At 43.2% G+C, this 18,207-nt stretch overlaps 2 protein-coding genes across 3 annotated transcripts; one reads left to right on the forward strand and one right to left on the reverse strand.

The window, feature by feature from the left end:
- The first annotated feature begins 886 nt into the window (after positions 1 to 886).
- Positions 887 to 8,846, forward strand: LOC132457662 (G-protein coupled receptor family C group 6 member A-like). The gene is made up of 6 exons (XM_060051942.1): positions 887 to 1,106; positions 1,188 to 1,494; positions 5,362 to 6,156; positions 6,238 to 6,432; positions 6,683 to 6,794; positions 7,254 to 8,846. The coding sequence occupies exons 1-6, from the start codon at positions 925 to 927 to the stop codon at positions 8,180 to 8,182; spliced, it is 2,520 nt and encodes an 839-aa protein (XP_059907925.1). The 5' UTR covers positions 887 to 924; the 3' UTR covers positions 8,183 to 8,846.
- Positions 8,847 to 10,361: 1,515 nt separating this feature from the next.
- On the reverse strand, positions 10,362 to 16,625 carry LOC132457663 (ornithine decarboxylase-like). Of its 2 annotated transcripts, none has more exons than XM_060051944.1 (11): positions 16,472 to 16,625; positions 14,982 to 15,129; positions 14,713 to 14,850; positions 14,413 to 14,586; positions 14,007 to 14,179; positions 13,356 to 13,572; positions 13,184 to 13,267; positions 12,373 to 12,535; positions 12,052 to 12,167; positions 11,725 to 11,939; positions 10,362 to 11,570 (listed from the first exon to the last, which is right to left on the reverse strand). In XM_060051944.1, the coding sequence occupies exons 3-11, from the start codon at positions 14,812 to 14,814 to the stop codon at positions 11,432 to 11,434; spliced, it is 1,383 nt and encodes a 460-aa protein (XP_059907927.1). In that variant the 5' UTR covers positions 14,815 to 14,850; positions 14,982 to 15,129; positions 16,472 to 16,625; the 3' UTR covers positions 10,362 to 11,431. The 2 variants fall into 2 exon arrangements, with proteins under 2 accessions (XP_059907927.1, XP_059907926.1); XM_060051943.1 differs by having other exon boundaries at positions 12,052 to 12,170.
- Positions 16,626 to 18,207: the final 1,582 nt, after the last annotated feature.

The raw sequence follows: 18,207 nt of genomic DNA on the forward strand, positions 1-18,207 counted from the left end.
ATTCGTCCCTCGTAGCCTCGAATCTGCAAATAGTGCAAATCATGCAACCTAACCTAAGTCTGTGTTATTTTGGATTGTTGTGTCTTGTAGTCCTACATGTGTAGCCTAACAAAAATTTGGAATTGTCTTTTTATCATGCACTATCGATTTTTAGGTATATTTGAAAGTGGAGGCCTGTACTTGCACACACAAAAAACCAATGTAGCTTATATGAATGCAATTAGTCTGTTTTGGTTTGGTTAGTTGTTTTTCGTTTCGTCCAGCTTCCTTTTTAGGATAGCCAGAGGTAAGTTTAGCTACTATATTGAAATAACAGATGCTGAAACAAATGCCATCAATAGGGGCACCGTTGATAAGCATCCTGTGAAAATTGTCAGTGTGCCTACAAAGGAACAAATGGACCTCCGATATATCCTACAATGTGATATGGTTTCCATTTGACCGTCTTGCTGATGATCAGTCGATTTGTAGACTGATTCTCGTATGGGATGCAGGATTTGGGTTGGCCTTCAGTGCCATTCGCACACACAGCATGTCTTACTTGCATGTTTAACTGATGGATTTTTCCCAACTTACTTTCACAGGTTTCGGAGCCATGCAAAACATGTTGCTATCAGTTTTGCAGGCCAAAGACCAGGCACACGCATTGGCACAGAATATCCATTATTTAAGAGACATTCGCTTTAATGTTAATATTTTTGCAAATTTACCAAAGAATAAGTGCTTTGCATATCAACAGATGAAGTGCCATAACGTATTTGACTAATAAAATGGACCTGGGCAGGCGAGGGAAATAGTTTCTCTGACTTCCCCTATTTACAGATTATAATACAGATAGGGGCTCTTTCAGGGAACTGAAAAAGCGCAGCAGCAGAACGAGGAGCATCAACCTTCCCCAGTGTGGTACACTCAAGGGTGGGCAGCATGTGGTGCTTTCTGTTGTGTGGTGTGTTATGTTTCCCGGGTCTGCTTTGCACCCTTCCAGCAGCGACTCACCAGCCCCTGCATGAGTACTCCGATGGGGACGTCATCATCGGAGGGCTTTTCCCGATTCACTTACAACCCAATCGCACCTTCCCGTCATCAAGGCATGTCTCGTGCAACGAGTGAGTACAGCCAAACTCAAATCAATTAATAATGTTGTTGTTTTTTTTACATTAAACGTCTTTCCTTGTTTTTTTGTGCAGGTATCATTTTCAAATATTCCTAGCTGCTCAAATGATGATATTTGCGATCAAGAGGGTAAACCAGCGCAGAGCTCTGCCTAATGTGACACTTGGCTACGACGTGTACGATACCTGCGGGGATGTGTCCCTGGCCATGCGGATGGCCCTCAACATGTCCATCGACCAACTGGACCCCCAGTGCGGGTTGTTACCTGGAAGGAAGCCCAGTTCAGCGCCCGACCCTCGAGTCAAAGCAGTGATCGGCGAGGCTTTTTCCGAAGTGTCCATCGCTGTTGCACGAATATTAACCCTGTCATCGATCGCCCAGGTAGGGGATTATGTCAATGCATTTGGTTCTCTTGCTTTATTTAGACCACACGATATTAAAGCAGACATTAGGACCACATGAACGCTAACCGTCAGTTTCTACTTTTACACACACACACACACACACACACACACACACACACACACACGAGTGGTCAACACAACATATTAAGTTATACACTTTTTATACTTATTTGGGCTATTCTCTTCTACAATCCTGTGACGACACGTCCAATTCAGTGAGCCCGTGTAAATCATGTTCATGGGTGGCACTACAGGTGTGCTAATCAGTGCAATCCCCTTTACCGGTAAGTCCCTAGAAATTCTGGGCCCCCTGACAGAATTTATTTATCGTGCCCTCCAGTGGGTGTCGGACAATTGATGAAGTGAGCATCCTGTGATTCTTTTTTAAAATGGCCCATCTCTCCGGACTTGGACTCATGTGTACTCATGTGTACAGAGCTTCAATGTTGCCAAAGAAGGTTTTAACCTCTGCACTAGTCTGTGCAGCTTGTACACCAACAAGATTAAATGTGTGTGAGGCACAAGGGGAGAATGTTGCTATGGGAATTTTTTTGTGCTTGAACACCCTTTATTTTGCCTGACATATTTGCACCGTTATCACATCCTTGTCCCCTGCAATCTCCAATGTCTATGTTTAAGTCGAAAAGCACATTTTCCATCATGTTGGCGATCTCTTGTCCTGTTTTTTTATTGAAATTTCTGAATCGGATGAACCTCTCCGTTATTGCCCATTCATTCTCACCTGTAATATGGTGTACATATCTCAATAGCAAAACATTTTTCTCTGTGTGGGAAATGTCTGTGGTTGCATCACAAATAATGCCATAATAGATGGCCTCCGACCTTCATTGAGGATTTTTTTCAGGACTCTTAGCCCACACAATTTTATGAATTCATTTTGAATTCTTGGACTTGTGTAGTGAGTCGGTCAGCTATTTGTTGAAGTTCTCATTTGCTCTAAGCGTTCCTTTAAAATAAGATCAAAACAAGCTAAAAAAATCAAGGGTTCCCAAGAATATTCCCTAGTTCTGTGTTTCTACCCCTGAAAGGCAAATTCCTTGAGGCTAAGTGGAGAGTCACCTGAAGTAATCTCTCTAAGAGAGCTCTGTTCCTTTCTATTTCAGACTGCATCTGTTTTTGTAGGTGACAGTCAATGCCACTTGCAGCCATAACAGAGCACTGCAGATTTTTCAACTTTACATAACACTCTCTGTTGGTCCTGTTATTTTCATGGCTTGGAAATTTGTCATACATTCTTTGCCACTTCACACTGCTCATTTTGTATCCCTCAATACTATACAGGGAACTATGGGAGGGCTTTTTTAATGAATGTGAAAAAAAGGAAGCAGGGAATGCAGAAAAGTGCATTCAAACTCTTGTCATGGACTAAACAGTCTCTCTCTACCTTTTCCCTGCCATTAGTGTCTTGGTATATTTAAGGTAATCAGGGAAAGGCTTTCCCTCTCCATCGTTGGGCATCTCCTCATCTTCCCTAACAGCAATCTTTCTGACAATACTTGCCAATCATTGTCAGTCAATCTTGCTGGCCACAAACCTGTGTCAACAGAAAGCAGCTGATCTGGGTCTGAGACCAGTACATGTGGCTCATCTGCCTCTGGATCACATCTGTCTGACATGTCCCTCATTTCAGCCTCACTTGGTTCCTCCACTTCCTCATCAGTGCTGCTTCTACTTAGTCTGTCCTCCTTCTCCCCTTCTTCTATTTCAACCTCACTGGTTTCTACTGTGGGTTAATCATGGCTTGAAGAGGGCCCTGATTCTAAGGCCCCGTCCACACGAAGCCGAAACGGGCGAAACCGTTACGGTTTCGATCTATCCGGTTTCGAAGTATCTCCGTAAAGACGAAGCCAAGCGAAACCGGATAGATATGTAGAAACACTGTAGTAAACATTCCAGGCCCATAAGGGGCGCTGCTTCTGGTACACAAATCCAGAAGAAGAAGAGGCGAGCATGCGCATAAAGGCTGCCCCCCGAACCACTAACAACACAAACAAACAGCTCTTCTACGATAGCGAACTAGATTCTCAATAAATAATGGCTTAGCAACCCAACAAGGGACATGATATGCTGCAGAACGATTACAAGCTTGTAGTCATCTTTTTTGTTGTGATTTCTGAGACTCCGCGGGCTTAAGAGCCATTGGCTTAGGAGGTCGAGGGGTGGGGCGATGACGTCATGGTTTGCGGTTTCAGTCGGTTTCAGGCGTCCACACGAAACCAAAACGAAACCGGATAGATTTGAAACCACCTCCGAGGGTGGTTTCAGAAGTTTGCGGTTTCGGTCAGCGGATTCGCCGGCTTCGTGTGGACGGAAGGCCGAACCGTACAAGACCTTTGCGGTTTCGCCATGAAATCGGCTTCGTGTGGACGGGGCCTAAGTCACATTATAAAATTCAGAATATGTCTCATAATTATCTGAACATATTAAACAATGTTGTCAACAGTCTTTTTGATTTGATTGAGCTGGGCATGACTAAATATGTATTTGCATGTTTTGATTTGCTGCATTAGCCTACAATAAATAGCAGCTATTAATCTAAGGGTAGACTACTTGTAATTTTAGCTGACTTAAAACTTAAAAGCCAGCTAAAATGTACAAGTATCCTTAGTTTAATGTCTGCTAATATTGTAATGCAGCCAATCAAAATATTCAAAATCAGTTTACATAAATGTTAACCCCAAAGACTTTTGTTCATGGATTGCACATAGGCCCACCTTCTTGCCTTTCAACTGAGGGGGGTAATCCTGGGGCTGCATCTGTGCATGAGGGTAGTTTTCATTAGCTTATGTCAACAGCTATCATGCAATGGCTGGCAAGCAGTATGGAATGGTAATCATTGCATTATCTCCATTTATACCATGGTCTGGGTGAATACTCAATTCTGATTGGCTGGATGGTGTAGGTTAAAAAGTGTTAATTTACACCTAGGTAAGACGTTGACGCTATGAAGACGCTGTGGCCACGTTGTACAAACATAAAAACCCTCACGATTTTAACTATAAAACCAATTAAAGTATTATTAATTGATTAAATATTTTTTTCTTTCGTAAGTGACCATCGTATAAAGCGGGATAGTGCCCTTCGAGGTGTCCATCAACAGAAATGAATGGACTTCGCGGAAGCAACCGCGGAGGACAGTTTTCCATTCATTTCTGGTAATGGACACCTCATGGGCATTATCCCGTACATATGTCAACATTAATACACATTACACCTGACATTTCCTTTTCAGAAGCAATGTAGGCTATTTGTAGATAGGTAGGCTATTGGATATCATGTGAATGGTAATGCAAACGATCTTTTCAGTTTTATCATCCAGTGCAGGCTGTAATTATTTTAGCTACAGTAGCGCTAGCTGCTAGGCCAGGCTTGTTATCAGGTTGTTGGGAAAGTTTAGAGGGAGGGAATATACCTTTCTTGGTAAAAAAAACAAAACTGGGTGACCAACTGTCGACTCCTTTGAGCTCTTTCCTCTCTTTCTTTCCCCCCCTGACAACCTGACCTCTTCATTTCACCGACCGTCCAGTATGCACAACTGATTGACTGACTGCTTCTAGACTGCAGTCTGTCTCCGCACTTGCTTCACCACGATCTGCCTGGCTACTTTGCTCTGCAGACTTGGGCTGCACCAAATAATGACAAATGAGAGGGGTGATAAATAAATAGGGTGAAGACTCCTTATGATTTTTTTAAAATGGAGAAATAAACCACATGTTCATTTAATTTCATGTATCGTATCGTGAGGTACCGTGTGATTCCCACCCCTAATATAGATGCCTAAGCATAAGTATTTGTGTGTGCTTTCTGTGTTTTCTGAACCCAGATTAGTTATGCATCAACCAGTGAACTGCTCAGCAAGAAGGCCAAGTTCCCCACTTTTCTGCGGACAGTGAACAGCGATGTGCTGCAGACCAAAGCCATGGCAGAGCTTGTGAAGACGTTCAACTGGGAAACGGTCGGAATCGTGGGCAGCGACGACGAGTATGGCAAATACGGCAGCGACGGCCTGGTGGATAATTTCAATGCCATGGATGTGTGCGTTGACTTTAAGTTCATCCTGCCTGCCCACTTAGACCTCAGCGATAGCAGTGCCCAAAAGCAATTAACTGAGCTAATGGACACTATTGGAAACTCGACCGCCGAGGCTATCATTCTTTTCACCCAGGAGTCAATCGTGAAGCTTGTCCTGAAAGCCGCCATTCAGATGAAGCTGAACAGAACTTGGATCGCTAGTGATGCATGGTCCAACTCCCCTGACATCAAAGAGCTCCCAGGCATCGAGGCAATCGGGCCCTTCTTTGGAATCGCCTTTAAAAGACACATTGTGGAAGGCTTTGCCGACTACGTATCTTCAATGGTCGAAGAAAAATCCTCAAACCCCTTATGGGAGTACCATAAATTGAACCATCCGCCCTGTCAAAGTGCCCCTCAAGAGAAGCTGAATTGTTCACTAACGGCGAGCCAATGTATGGAAACGAGATGTCTGGTGCATTACATTTTCTGGGATTTGTCCCTCAATATCTACTTGGCAGTCGAAGTAATAGTCAATGCTCTGAGTAGTCTAATGAAGTGTGACAGAGAAAAATGTCAACGAAATACCAGCTTTACGGCATACGAGGTAGGCTACATTGAGGGCCTTTCAATAATCAAATTTATATATCCTGTAAAACGTGTTGTCTGATCATATCTGTTGCTACAGCTATTGAATGAAATCAAGAATGTCGACCTCACCCTGAATGACACACACAAAGTGTTTGATGATAATGGAGACCCCATGCTTGGATATGACATCGTCGCATGGAACTCGCCCAGTTCGGGAACTATTGGAGAGTATCTGCCAGGAAGAAAGATCACTCTCCCCCCGAATCTTGTTGCAAAGATGGCTAATGCAACGGTGAGAACTGTGTGTGTGTGTGTGTGTGTGTGTGTGTGTGTGTGTGTGTGTGTGTGTGTGTGTGTGTGTGTGTGTGTGTGTGTGTGTGTGTGTGTGTGTGTGTGTGTGTGTGTGTGTGTGTGTGTGTGTGTGTGTGTGTGTGTAACATAGATATGTATTTAAACATAATTAATTGACCATTTTAAAGAACAGTGAATCGCTTAAACTGAGTTGTTGACCAATTTGAGTTGATTCTGTCCTTCCCCCCAAGGTCACTGCTTTCAATTGCAGTAAGACCTGTCCAGCGGGACAGGAGCTGATGAAAAATGGATGCTGCAAGCACTGTATTGTGTGTAGTGAGGGACATTTTTCTCCTGAAATTGGTAAGCAATCAGCATGTATATCATGTATCAAAGTATAGTAAGGGAATTATGGTAATTTGTTATTATTGTCAATGGCAAACTAAAACTATGATTTTCAAATCACATTTCATTTGAAAAGGCTTCTATTCTCTTTGTCTTGTGTTAATATGTTATCTAATATTGATGTCACCCAAAAGTATGTTGGCAAGGATCATTTATTGCATGTTTTCTGCAAGCCATGCAACTTTTGGTAGATGGATAGCCTTGCTCAATTAAATAATGTATTCAACAGTCATTGAACATACATGCTCCTACTCTATAGGGGGCATGGGTAAAGGGGGGGTGTCTCAAATATTTGGCCTGTTAAGCCCTTTGAGACTGTAATGGTGATTAAGGGCTATACAAATAAAATTGAATTGAATTATATCAAACACAAATAAATGCAAAAAACTAACCCTTTAGAATTTGTGATTATTGCAGGTACGCAGAAATGTCGAGTGTGTGAAGAAGGCAAGTATTCACCCTTGAAACGTGACAGGTGTTTGGATAAAAAACCTAAATTCCTCGAATGGAACAACCCCTTTATAATTACCCTGTCGGTCTTCATCATAATGGGGATTGTTGCCACCGTTGTGGTGGGTGTTATACTCGTGGTTAATCGAGGCACTCCCATTGTGAAAGCCGTTGGCGGCTACCTGTGTTTCTTGGAGCTTTTCTCCTTACTCGCCTGCTTCTGCCTGAGCTTTACCTTCATAGTGAAACCCTCTCCATTATCCTGCAGCACAGGTATGCCGCTATTTGGCATAGCTTTCACTCTCTGTGTTTCCTGCGTTCTGGCCAACCTCCTCCAGATCTTAGTGTGTTTCACCTTTTCCCAGAATATGGGGGGCTGGCTCAGAAAGGTCAACCAGCCACCGGCTGTAGTCGCTATTTTATTTGGGGTCCAGCTGGTCTTGTGCACAATATGGCTAGCCTGTTTTCCACCGTCTCTTCAAAGAGAACCACATAAGAAAGCCTTCAAACTTAAGTGTGATCCTACATCCAAAGCTCTATTTGGTGCTGTTTTATGCTATGTGGGTTTATTGGCCATAGTCAGTTTCCTTTTTGCATTCAAAGGAAAAAAACTGCCAGATCTGTACAAAAACGCCAGCTTTGTCACCATCGGCATGCTGCTGGTTTTGGTGGTGTGGATCATCTTCATACCAGTGTACCTGTTCGGAGACGGGGTCTACACAGAGGCCATCAAGGCGGCGGCTGTCCTTGTGTCCAGCCACAGCATGCTCTGTTGCCACTTGGTCCCCAAGTGTTATATCATGGTGTTCAGGAAGGAGCTGAACGACGAGAAAGCCATCACTGATTACATCAGGAACCACTTAGAACGGAAAGGCATTGATGTTTTAAAGTCATAATTGTGATGTCTCCTCAGATTCTTACCATCACCTGAACTCTTAATTTTCAAAGATCAGTTCGGAATTGGTCTGTCCAATGGATATAATCGAGTTGTAATGTTAGTTAATCTCTGTCTTAGCTCTGTTTAATGTAAATGAAAAATGTCATTGCCTCTACAACTCGGTTTGTACAAACAAATTCAGAGGTCTGTATGTGTGTGAGGGATTAGACTTAGATCAATGGTGTAATTTCAAAGTTTGTCATATAGCCTACATTGATACAGGATGGTTAGCATACTTTCAAAATAATCGACAATATGAATAAAATGTTATTAAAGCAGATAATGCTATCATGGTTAACCAAAATAAAGTGAATAATTAGCATTATTTCACTCACTGAGGGAAAACGAAGGAACCGTTTATTTAATGGAAAGCTGAAAGGAGACACCAGGGCCTGCCTGTATTGAAGCCTGTTACACCCCTGCCCAGATTCCTATTATTCGTTTCCTACAGAAATGAAATTCCAGAGATTGTCAGCAAAACAAAGTATTTTGAGTCCAGCCAATTCACTATTTTCCATACCTGTGAATAAAGCATGCTTCCCATTATATGCCACTACCTATAAATCAGTTTATGCTTAGGACAGCGTATTCTGATACATATTGAGCAATAGGCCTTCAGAGACAACATTAAAAGTTTGTTTAAAGGGGTAGTTCGGAATTTTGGACATATGCCTGATTCCCAAGTGAGCTTGGGAACAGTTTTCAACCCATTTCATTCAGTCTTTCTAGTTGCAGAGTTCGCTGGTGCTAGGCTAGCGCACGTCAACGGGCAATGCTAGCCTGCTATTAAAAACAGTGTTACCCACTCCACAGTACACCCGAGGTAAATCAATTATAACGACAGACTATAAATGTAAATGTCCGTTTATAGAATAATGTTAGAAATAACCAACCTTGCATTGCATTGCATTTTGAGGGAATTGCTGGGTCACAGCAGTAGTGTTATATTCCTGGTAGTAGGCTACGGCAGCGGCGGACTGATCTAGTTTGTTTACCTGCCGCTGTCATTGCTACAAACGCAGAGTACAGTGAACGAAGGAATTCTATTAGCGTATTCAATTAACAAGATATGGCCACGTTTGGAGGACTTAGCGATGCATTTGCTTTTGAAGACGATTATGAGGAATTTGTTGTATCCAACCAACCGTACATGTACGAGCCGGTGTTTTGATGTCCAAGCCAGCAGCAACAAGCCACAGTTGAGTCCTTTCTGGATCTCGCACTGGAAATTGGTGGAAACTTTGTGGTGCCCATCTGTAGCGTATATTTCTACAATTTCTAAAAGCACACTGAACCACCATGTTACCTTGTCGTTCAATTGCGCTTCTGTCCCACGCTTCTGTTTACGTTCTTCTGTCGTGATTCGGTTACAAAACTAACCGGCGCATAGTAAAATTCCGCTTCTGCTGAGAAAGTAGTCCCTCGATGTTTCATGCGATGCAAGGTTAATTTTATTTCTAACACTATTCTATCAACACAGACATTTAAATCTATAGTCTGGCGTTATAATTGATTTACCTCGGGTGTACTTTGGAGTGGGTAACACTGTTTTTAATAGCAGGCTAGCATTGCCCGTTGACGTGCGCTAGCCTAGCACCAGCGAACTCTGCAACTCGAAAGACTGAATGAAATGGGTTGAAAACTGTCTCCAGTGATAAAGAATACCAAAGCTCACTTGGGAATCAGGCCCTATGTCCAAAATTCCGAGCCACCCCTTTAAGGCTATATATCAGAAAGAATGAAGGGTGCAGTGTTCAGTCACACCAGAGTATTTGGATTGTATAAGAACTAAGTGTCATTAAAGACATTTGTGCCCACCTCCTTCAGTTGGGCCTGTATGGCTCCACCAGCAACCACTGGTTTTACATGAATGGCTTGCTATAGGGGCCTACTGTATATGATGATTTTTTCTGAATTGTTAATTTATTTTACACTGGGCAAATAAATGGATAACTTTTCCTGTTTCTGAAAACCCGTTATTGCTTTCGGAGTCTACATAATATAATGTATTGGCCTGGAGAAGGTTTAACGACAGGGACCGAATCGTCCCTCCACAGATAACCCCATTTTTAACTCATTAAATTTGTTATGAAGAAACGACTTCAGTTATACATGATCAGGGAATAAAGTATCACACATGCCGTTTTTTCATTTATTAGAAAGAAATACAAAATTCTCAAATTTCCATAGGAAAGCGATATAAATGCAATCCCATCTCCATTGATCCATTTAAAAATGTATTGTTAATCATTTGGCTATAACATGATCACTACGGTTGAAAAAAAAAAATATCATTAAAAATAACAGAAAGAAAGTATGCCATTTGAGTCCCTATATTTTATATTTAATCAGTTCTGGACAGAAGTGAAGACCTCTTGGAAAACGATCATGTAGCAGCAGTTCTTGATATGAAAGAAGACCCCCTCTTAATGGAATGGAGGGTTCTCAGATGAACAGGATCCAAAGTTTGACGCATAAGATCCCCCAAACATACAGACATAACATCCAATTACGATGTCACAAGTAGTTGATCTGTAACGGCATGGGCGGCACAGTGATATTTTGTGAGCCCCAGAGCTGGGACTACAAAGACCTCTTCCCTCAAATTCCGCTTAGCAGAAACCTTGTTGGAATGCTACGTTACTCAAGAACTTAAGTCCACACTACATAGGGGACTAGGGCTGCTCCCCACCTTCCATACAGAACCGAGTGCACCAACAGGTCCACCTAAGCACTCCCTCCCACCCTTGCATCTTACTGGCCTTTCAATGAACGTACACGTAGTAAAGAAGAACACCATTGCCGTGTCCCAATATCCATGCTTCCATGAGTACACTTCAACGTAGTACACTATCCGTACTCACTAAGTGCGCTAATTTTTTAGATGTCAGTGTTGTACCGAATCGAATACTCTGTGGTGCACCAACCGGAAATTACGATCACGATTTCCGCCACGGCTCCTCCCCCGCAATAAACATCCCGCTTTGAATGGTGAACTCTTAACGCCTAGCAGCTATAAAAACTACAAAATGATTAATGCAGGCTATGTGGAAAGTGCGTTTTGAGTACACCATCCGGGTCCTTTCAGTACACTTATTTTCACCCGATCTGATTTGTTACGCCCTACGTACTCAAACGAAAGCTAGTTAGTACGGATAGTATGGATATTGGAACACGGCACAGGACGCTGAGGTATTGGGACCGCTGGTTAGGCCAGGAGGTTCTGGTGGAGCTTAGCGGGCAGCTCCACCGCGCTCTCGCTGCCACAGCTGGCTGCGACGCAGGCTGGGCCGGCCTCCTCCACAGGGGCGGGCATGCCCTGGGTGTTGATCTGCTGCATGCACTTCCTGGGGGGGGGAACAAATTCAAAAGGTCAGACTTCAGATTATGCCTGTGTTTAAGATTTCAGCTTTTGTAAAAGAAGACCCCTTGTGCTTCTGCGGAAAAACCGACCGGAAATGCAGCCACTTAGGAATAGGGTTAGAGTAAAGCTGAACTCACCAGGCAGGGCGGGACATGACATAGTGGATGTCTGGAGTTGCAAAGCCGTTGAAGTTAGAGGAGGCGGCCACTGTGTAGGCCCCCATGTTCTCAAACAGCAGCCAGTCTCCCATCTGCAGGTCAGGCAGGCTGCAGTACTCGGCGATGCGGTCCAGGCCGTCGCAGGTCGGCCCCCAGATGCTGCACGTGTACATGGCCTCATCTGGCTTTGGCTTCTGCTCAAACAAAAAGGGGACACAAGCATTAGTATAGCACAATTGTTGGAAATAAAATAAATGATCAACAAATTAAAAAATTATAAATAAATATTAAAGCTCTCTATATTACCGTGTGCAAAATCGGGAGGCATTCAGCATGGTCGTAGAGGATACAGTTGAAGGAACCATACACTCCGTCATTGACATAGTACATCATTGTCTTTTCGTTGGTCTCCTCGTCCTCTTCTTCTACACCGGAAAAATAGCACGTTATGAGGATGCAATGCATATAAAAGGCATTTCCAGACTGACATATTTTGAAAGGGTCAAAAGGATAGGCGTCACAACAAAGAAATGTAAATCAACCATAGTTTAGTGTAATAAATAAGTGACATTTCTCCGAAGAGCAACCGTTTTCGAAAGCCCTCTTTGCTATTGATGCCGCCATTACCATTTGAGGGAGACTGCTCCTTCACGATGACCTTCTTGGCTATGATGTTGACCGCCAGCGTGTAGGCAGACGCAACGTAGTAGCGACCCGGCTCAGCGATGATCCGGACTCCTCCATCAGCAGGGAAATACTTATCCAGGGCTGGGTTGATAATTGCTGTGATCTTTAGTAGGAGGGGAGAAGAATGTGTTTTTACTATGCCAAGCACAAAAAGGCATTGCTAGCTAATTGTATTGTCAAAGAGATGGTTTTTTCGATAAATATCTATACTGACTGTTTGAAAGGGTTTTGATAATCATTCTCTGCCGTATCATTACTCTTGTTTCCAGCTGAGCTTTCTTGCTTATGCATAACTGTACATTCACAGCAATGGCACACGTAACAAAATTTTACCTTCACAACCTTGATTATATGAAAGCTGAGCAACCACTGATTCCTAGAGCCCATCCATATCAATCTGTGACTAGAACTCAACGAACTAGAGTTAATAACTTAAATCGAGAACCAACTTCCCATTTTCTTATTACAATATTCCACATTGAAAACTTCACTTGAACAACAATCTTTCTTTTGCCACCAAGCTGACATATTATAGCCCTTGCAGTTTTAGAGAAATACTCCATTTTATTTTCTGAACAAAAATAAATAAAGTTCTCCCAGCGGTATCGAAAAGCGATATTTTCAAGCTAGTGTATCGAAGGTAGAAAATCCAGTATCGTAAAAACACTAAACCTTCGGATAGTTGATTAATGCTCTTGGAAAAAGAGCAGAAGAACAAAAACAAGACAGACAGGGCACGGGTGAAAATTACCTCTTCAAATTTGAGTTTGACATCCTCAGAGCCGGGGAACCCTCCACCAATGTCCAGCAGACTCATCTTGTAGCCAAACTCCTCCTGGGGACAGCAAAAGGGTAAGTGTGTGACGCAGAAGCATTGAACCCACCGGAGAACCAATCTTCAGATAGAAAGGGGCTGAACTCACGGCCATATCGAACACACAGCGGGCGTCGGAGATGGCCTGGGTGTACGTCGCGGGGTCCCTGCACATGCTGCCCACGTGGAAGCTGACCCCTATGACGTCCAGGCTGAGCTCCTTGGCCCGCTGCAGCAGACCCCGGCAGCCCTTGAGGGTGGCCCCAAACTTCACACTCAGGGGACACACCGAGTTGGAGTCGTCTGTGGCGATACGCAGCACCAGCCTAGAATGGGGACAACTTTAAAAACCCTGCGCAGAATAAGAGACATGCAGGACTACCCCTGGCGCCAGAGAGAGGAGGGGGCTGTTTGAACTCCTCTCCGCCCTTTACAATGACGGCCACCCACGCCACAGTGCCGTCTGAACAGAGTCCACTCAGCAACAGAGTACGAGTTCCACAGGGAACCCCTAGTCTCTGTGGCAAATGATTTAACACTTTGCACTATGGAAATGAGTCAGCCACACGCACTCTGCTTATTTTATGGCTAAAAAAATAAGCAGAGTGTATATCTATGCTGTGTCAATATTGTGTTTATTCTCTACCATTAACTTTGATTGATTTATTTTGCAAATAAGGTCCACTGGGATCATAAAGTAGGCTGTATCAGTATGACCGAGTGCGATAAAATGCGGGGTTACAATGACCCCATGACTTACTTTGCGTTTTCATGGCAGCGTGCCACCTTCAGGAGTTCCACTTCGCTATCAAAGGTCATCTTCTGGACGCCGTGGGCAGAGGCATACTTGATCTGGGAAGCCTGCTTGCAAGGGTTGGCGTAGATGATTCTGCTCGGCGCCACACCCAATGACTCGATTTGTTGAATCTCCGCCTGAAGTGCAGGACAAAATTAACATTATTCCCACATTAAAAAAGATGCATTGAACCATGATGTGGTTCCAACCAGATATTCTAGATTTTTTTAATCTTAATCTCTAGATTTAGTCAAAACATAGCCTTTCTGGGTCTGACCAAACTTCAACCATCAATAAAAAAAGATATGGCATTTATGTTTTCCGAATCAGTATAAATAATATGAAAATGAAACTAAAAATAAAAACTCACCTTGCTGGCGCAGTCAAAGCCACAGCCCAGGGAGGCCAGGGTTCGCACCACAGAAATGCTGTTGTTGCATTTGACGGCATAGAACGGAGTGACCCGTGGAAGAGCCCGTGCCCAGCGCAGGTGCTTCTTCACCACGTCACCCAGGTCACACACGTAGAAGGCATCACGGTCGTCCTACAGAGGTTCAGAAGCGTTAAATATATAATACCTTTCGGTGGGGTGACCACACGTGCATACATATTGCTGAACACAGCCAAGCAGGCGCCACGCTTTGTTAACAATTCAGAATAAGACCCTTACACCGGTGGAGGACTCGATGATCGTCTGGTCAACGCTGTCTCGGGCGGTAAAGCCTTCCTCCAAAAAGGACAGGTTGAACTCGGCCGGACAGAGAGTTTTCATCGTCACAGGGGGGATAAAAGGAGTCACAAAAACACCCTGGAAGAGGAAGAGCGCATGCATAGTCAGAAACACAGAATCAAGGGTGGCATTCAGAACACAAGTAATACAATTAATGCAACGTTAAATTCTGACGGTCAGTAAAAATAAAACAGGTCAAAGCAACTTACTTGGATACTAAGGAGATTTAATCCGTTGAGGCTTTAATCAGGTTAAGGGTAGCCAGGGAGGCTCGCCGGTAAAGTTGAATCCTTTCAGATAAGACTCGAGGCCGCGGCCTGCAGAGTAGCCAGTGTGTACTTTCCTGAAGTGGTTTATCTAGAAAGATTGCAGAGGACTAGTATTTTAGACAAATTCACTCGCATAAGTGACAACAAAAAATAACGCAGGGCTGTTACAATTTGGTCTATGAGATGACTCACGTGGTGGACCATTAACATGCAACATTTTTACAATAATTAATATTTTCTGATGTTAAAATACAGTGCAGATAAGTGAATAATGTTGTACCCACAGCTACAACCATCGGTAAAACCGGCATTGCCAATTGTAATTGAAACCAGTGTTTGGCATTACGCAGACTACATGTGGAAAGCTGCGTAACAGCACGACACCCAAATGATCTCTACCCATTAAACCAATCGAATTATAGCATGGCTCCACATTTTATGAATGATACCTTGAAGGAGCCAACATCGCAACAGGGCTTGTACATCGAAATGCATCATGGGATATTTTAACCCCGCCATTTCTAGAGTACTGGAGAGTTGTAGTAAAACCCAAAATAAGCCCTATCCTAATCAAAAAGTTGTTTTTCCACGTGGGACAAACCATGGCAGTTTCAAACAACAATTCCCCCGGAATAACGACTAATTACTCAACAATGACTACACCTAACTGCCGTTCCTCCTATACTTGCGAAATGGAGGCGGGCATGGCGATGTTACGTCACGGTGTATACGCCCTACCCTGACGTAACGGTTGCCGGTGTTCTGCCAAATATGATACCTATCAAATCGTGCTACCTAGAGGTTCTGCGCAAGGTAGCATTATGCTATCCTATCAAGCTTGATAGGGTAGCATGAATCCATTCATGACAAGGGAGCATACAATTGCAGAACGTCTAAATCGGAGATTTCAGGGGTACAGCGTGTATATTTTACACCAGTACTACACCGCGGGTCATTATTGCCGGCATGCGCATGCGCAGAACCACTACTTTCGAAGGAGAAACTTCCTCCATCCATGTGGTTGATTAACAATTTATAGAGCATGATAATCTAGCGTGGAGTAATTCCGACAAATCGAGAACGATATCAAACCGTGTGCCTTGAGTCTTTAAAACCATCACAATTCGTCTCTTTAGATATATTAACTATGTAACGGGTTCGGATATACAATGAAACGCTCACGGACCAAAGCCACGTCGTATCAAATCAAGAAGCCATTAACCCGGCCCCTAGCGTCTAACCATTTAAACAGCTAAAAGCCAGTTTGACCAATCAAACTATATTTACATTCACATTGAAAGTCAGATCGTTTTTACACAAGTGATATTTAACACATCTTAAAAAACGTTACATTTAGCCGGTGAAAACTGACATTGAATTAAAGTTAGTTGTAAGAAATTGAAATTAGTTAATTCAATCGACGTTCTTACCTTAAAAAGCATTTACAAAGAGTGTGTCCATTAGACCAGAATTCTGGAATGAAATGATAAAGTGCAGCAGTAAGACGTGGTACTCCTCTCTACAGACTGAGCTCAAACGGTAATGGACGACCCCTCTCCACCACGGTATTTATAGACGTCGCGTCGCTAAGGCAACACGGAGACTAGCTCAAACCGGCCGCCCACCGACGTCTGAACCGGTTTGGTCTTGTCATCCAATACACAGGGTGGTGGTCATCCGATTCCCCGGTTCTCAGAGCCCTAGGACAACGACAATAATTGTTGTCGCAAACTCTACAGCGACCTTTCCTTTCCAGGAATCAGTTAAAAAGGAGATGTTTAGCTTTAAGTGACTTAAATATATTAAAATGATACGAAGTGTTTGCTCTCTTCAAAGCAAAAAACTTTCAATCAATCTACACTGAGCAGCTGACTACTGCTACTTCGGATTCCATTGCTGAAATCACAATAGAGACCATTTTTATTTTATTTTTTATTTTATTTTTTACAATTCTTGAATCTGCTAAATTGAGAAGGCGTAAGATTGCATTAAACATGTCTTTCCCAGGGCTCCCCGAAGTTTAGAACTGGCTCTGGATGTAATCTCTACACTTAAGGAGGGTTTATTGTCTGCCAAACAATTATTTTCGTTACTCAGCCCTATAATGTGTCGTTACCGCTGCAAAATACAACCTTTAGTGGCCTGTGAAAGGTAATCTGTGCAACTATGAACAAAGGGTGGTTTGATGCATTGCTTATTTGATGCAAACCGATATTGTGCTTATTCCCACCAACTCCTGCTGTATGAGTATAATTCTAATTATATTAGCCTGTGTGGGGCAGTATATGTTTTTAAAGATTGTGATGAACCAATTAATTAAGAACCTGCTTATTTCTAGGTCATTTATTTATTAGTATGAAAAATACTAAACTATCCCTGGGTTTAAGTCTATATAGTAGGGATGCAGGTTCAAGCTTACTCGCAAATGAGGGCGGGACCGGACATGGAGCAAGTCTGGATTTGCAAAGCCACTAAAGTTTGAGGAGTCTATCAGTGTAGGAAACCCATGTTCTCAAACAGCAGGTCAGGCAGGCAGGCAGCAGAACTCGGCGATGCGGTCCAGGTCTGATAGGTCAAATATTATTAAACTAACAGTGACGTTGAACTTGCCTTGTGCAAGATCCGGGGGCAATAAGCATGTTCATATTGGACACAGTTGGAGGAACCGTACACTTACCGTCACTAACAAGTACATTATTGAGGTCTTTGAATCTGCAAATAACGGGAGAACTCAGTCATAGCCGCTGAGGTACTACAACAGGGCTGGCAAATACAGGGGATCGAGGTAGAAGTTGGTTGCAGGGGCTTTGTGGCCACATCTACCGTCAGGCTGCTGAAGGGGATGGGACTCTGAGGACCTCTAGCACACCATAAAGGAAAGGCCGTCAGCAGGGGTGACAGCAGAAGGGGCGCAGCTAGGACGCCAGTGTGCGCCGTTGAGCACTCGGGAGCTGTCAGTTATAACGTCCATCCCGACTGAAGTAATTGCAGTTTACTATCAAATATATTTGATGACAAAGCTATCTTATACATCTACTCTATGAAATAACTATGAACTAAACCATTAGCATATAAGATAAATAATAATAATAATACATTTCATTTATAGTGCCCTTTTCATCCGAAGATCTCAAAGGGCTACAGGTTCATGTGGCAGGAAATAAAA

The sequence above is a fragment of the Gadus macrocephalus genome, chromosome 5 (assembly GCF_031168955.1).
Source record: "Gadus macrocephalus chromosome 5, ASM3116895v1".
In the NCBI taxonomy this organism is placed as follows: Eukaryota; Metazoa; Chordata; class Actinopteri; order Gadiformes; family Gadidae; genus Gadus; species Gadus macrocephalus.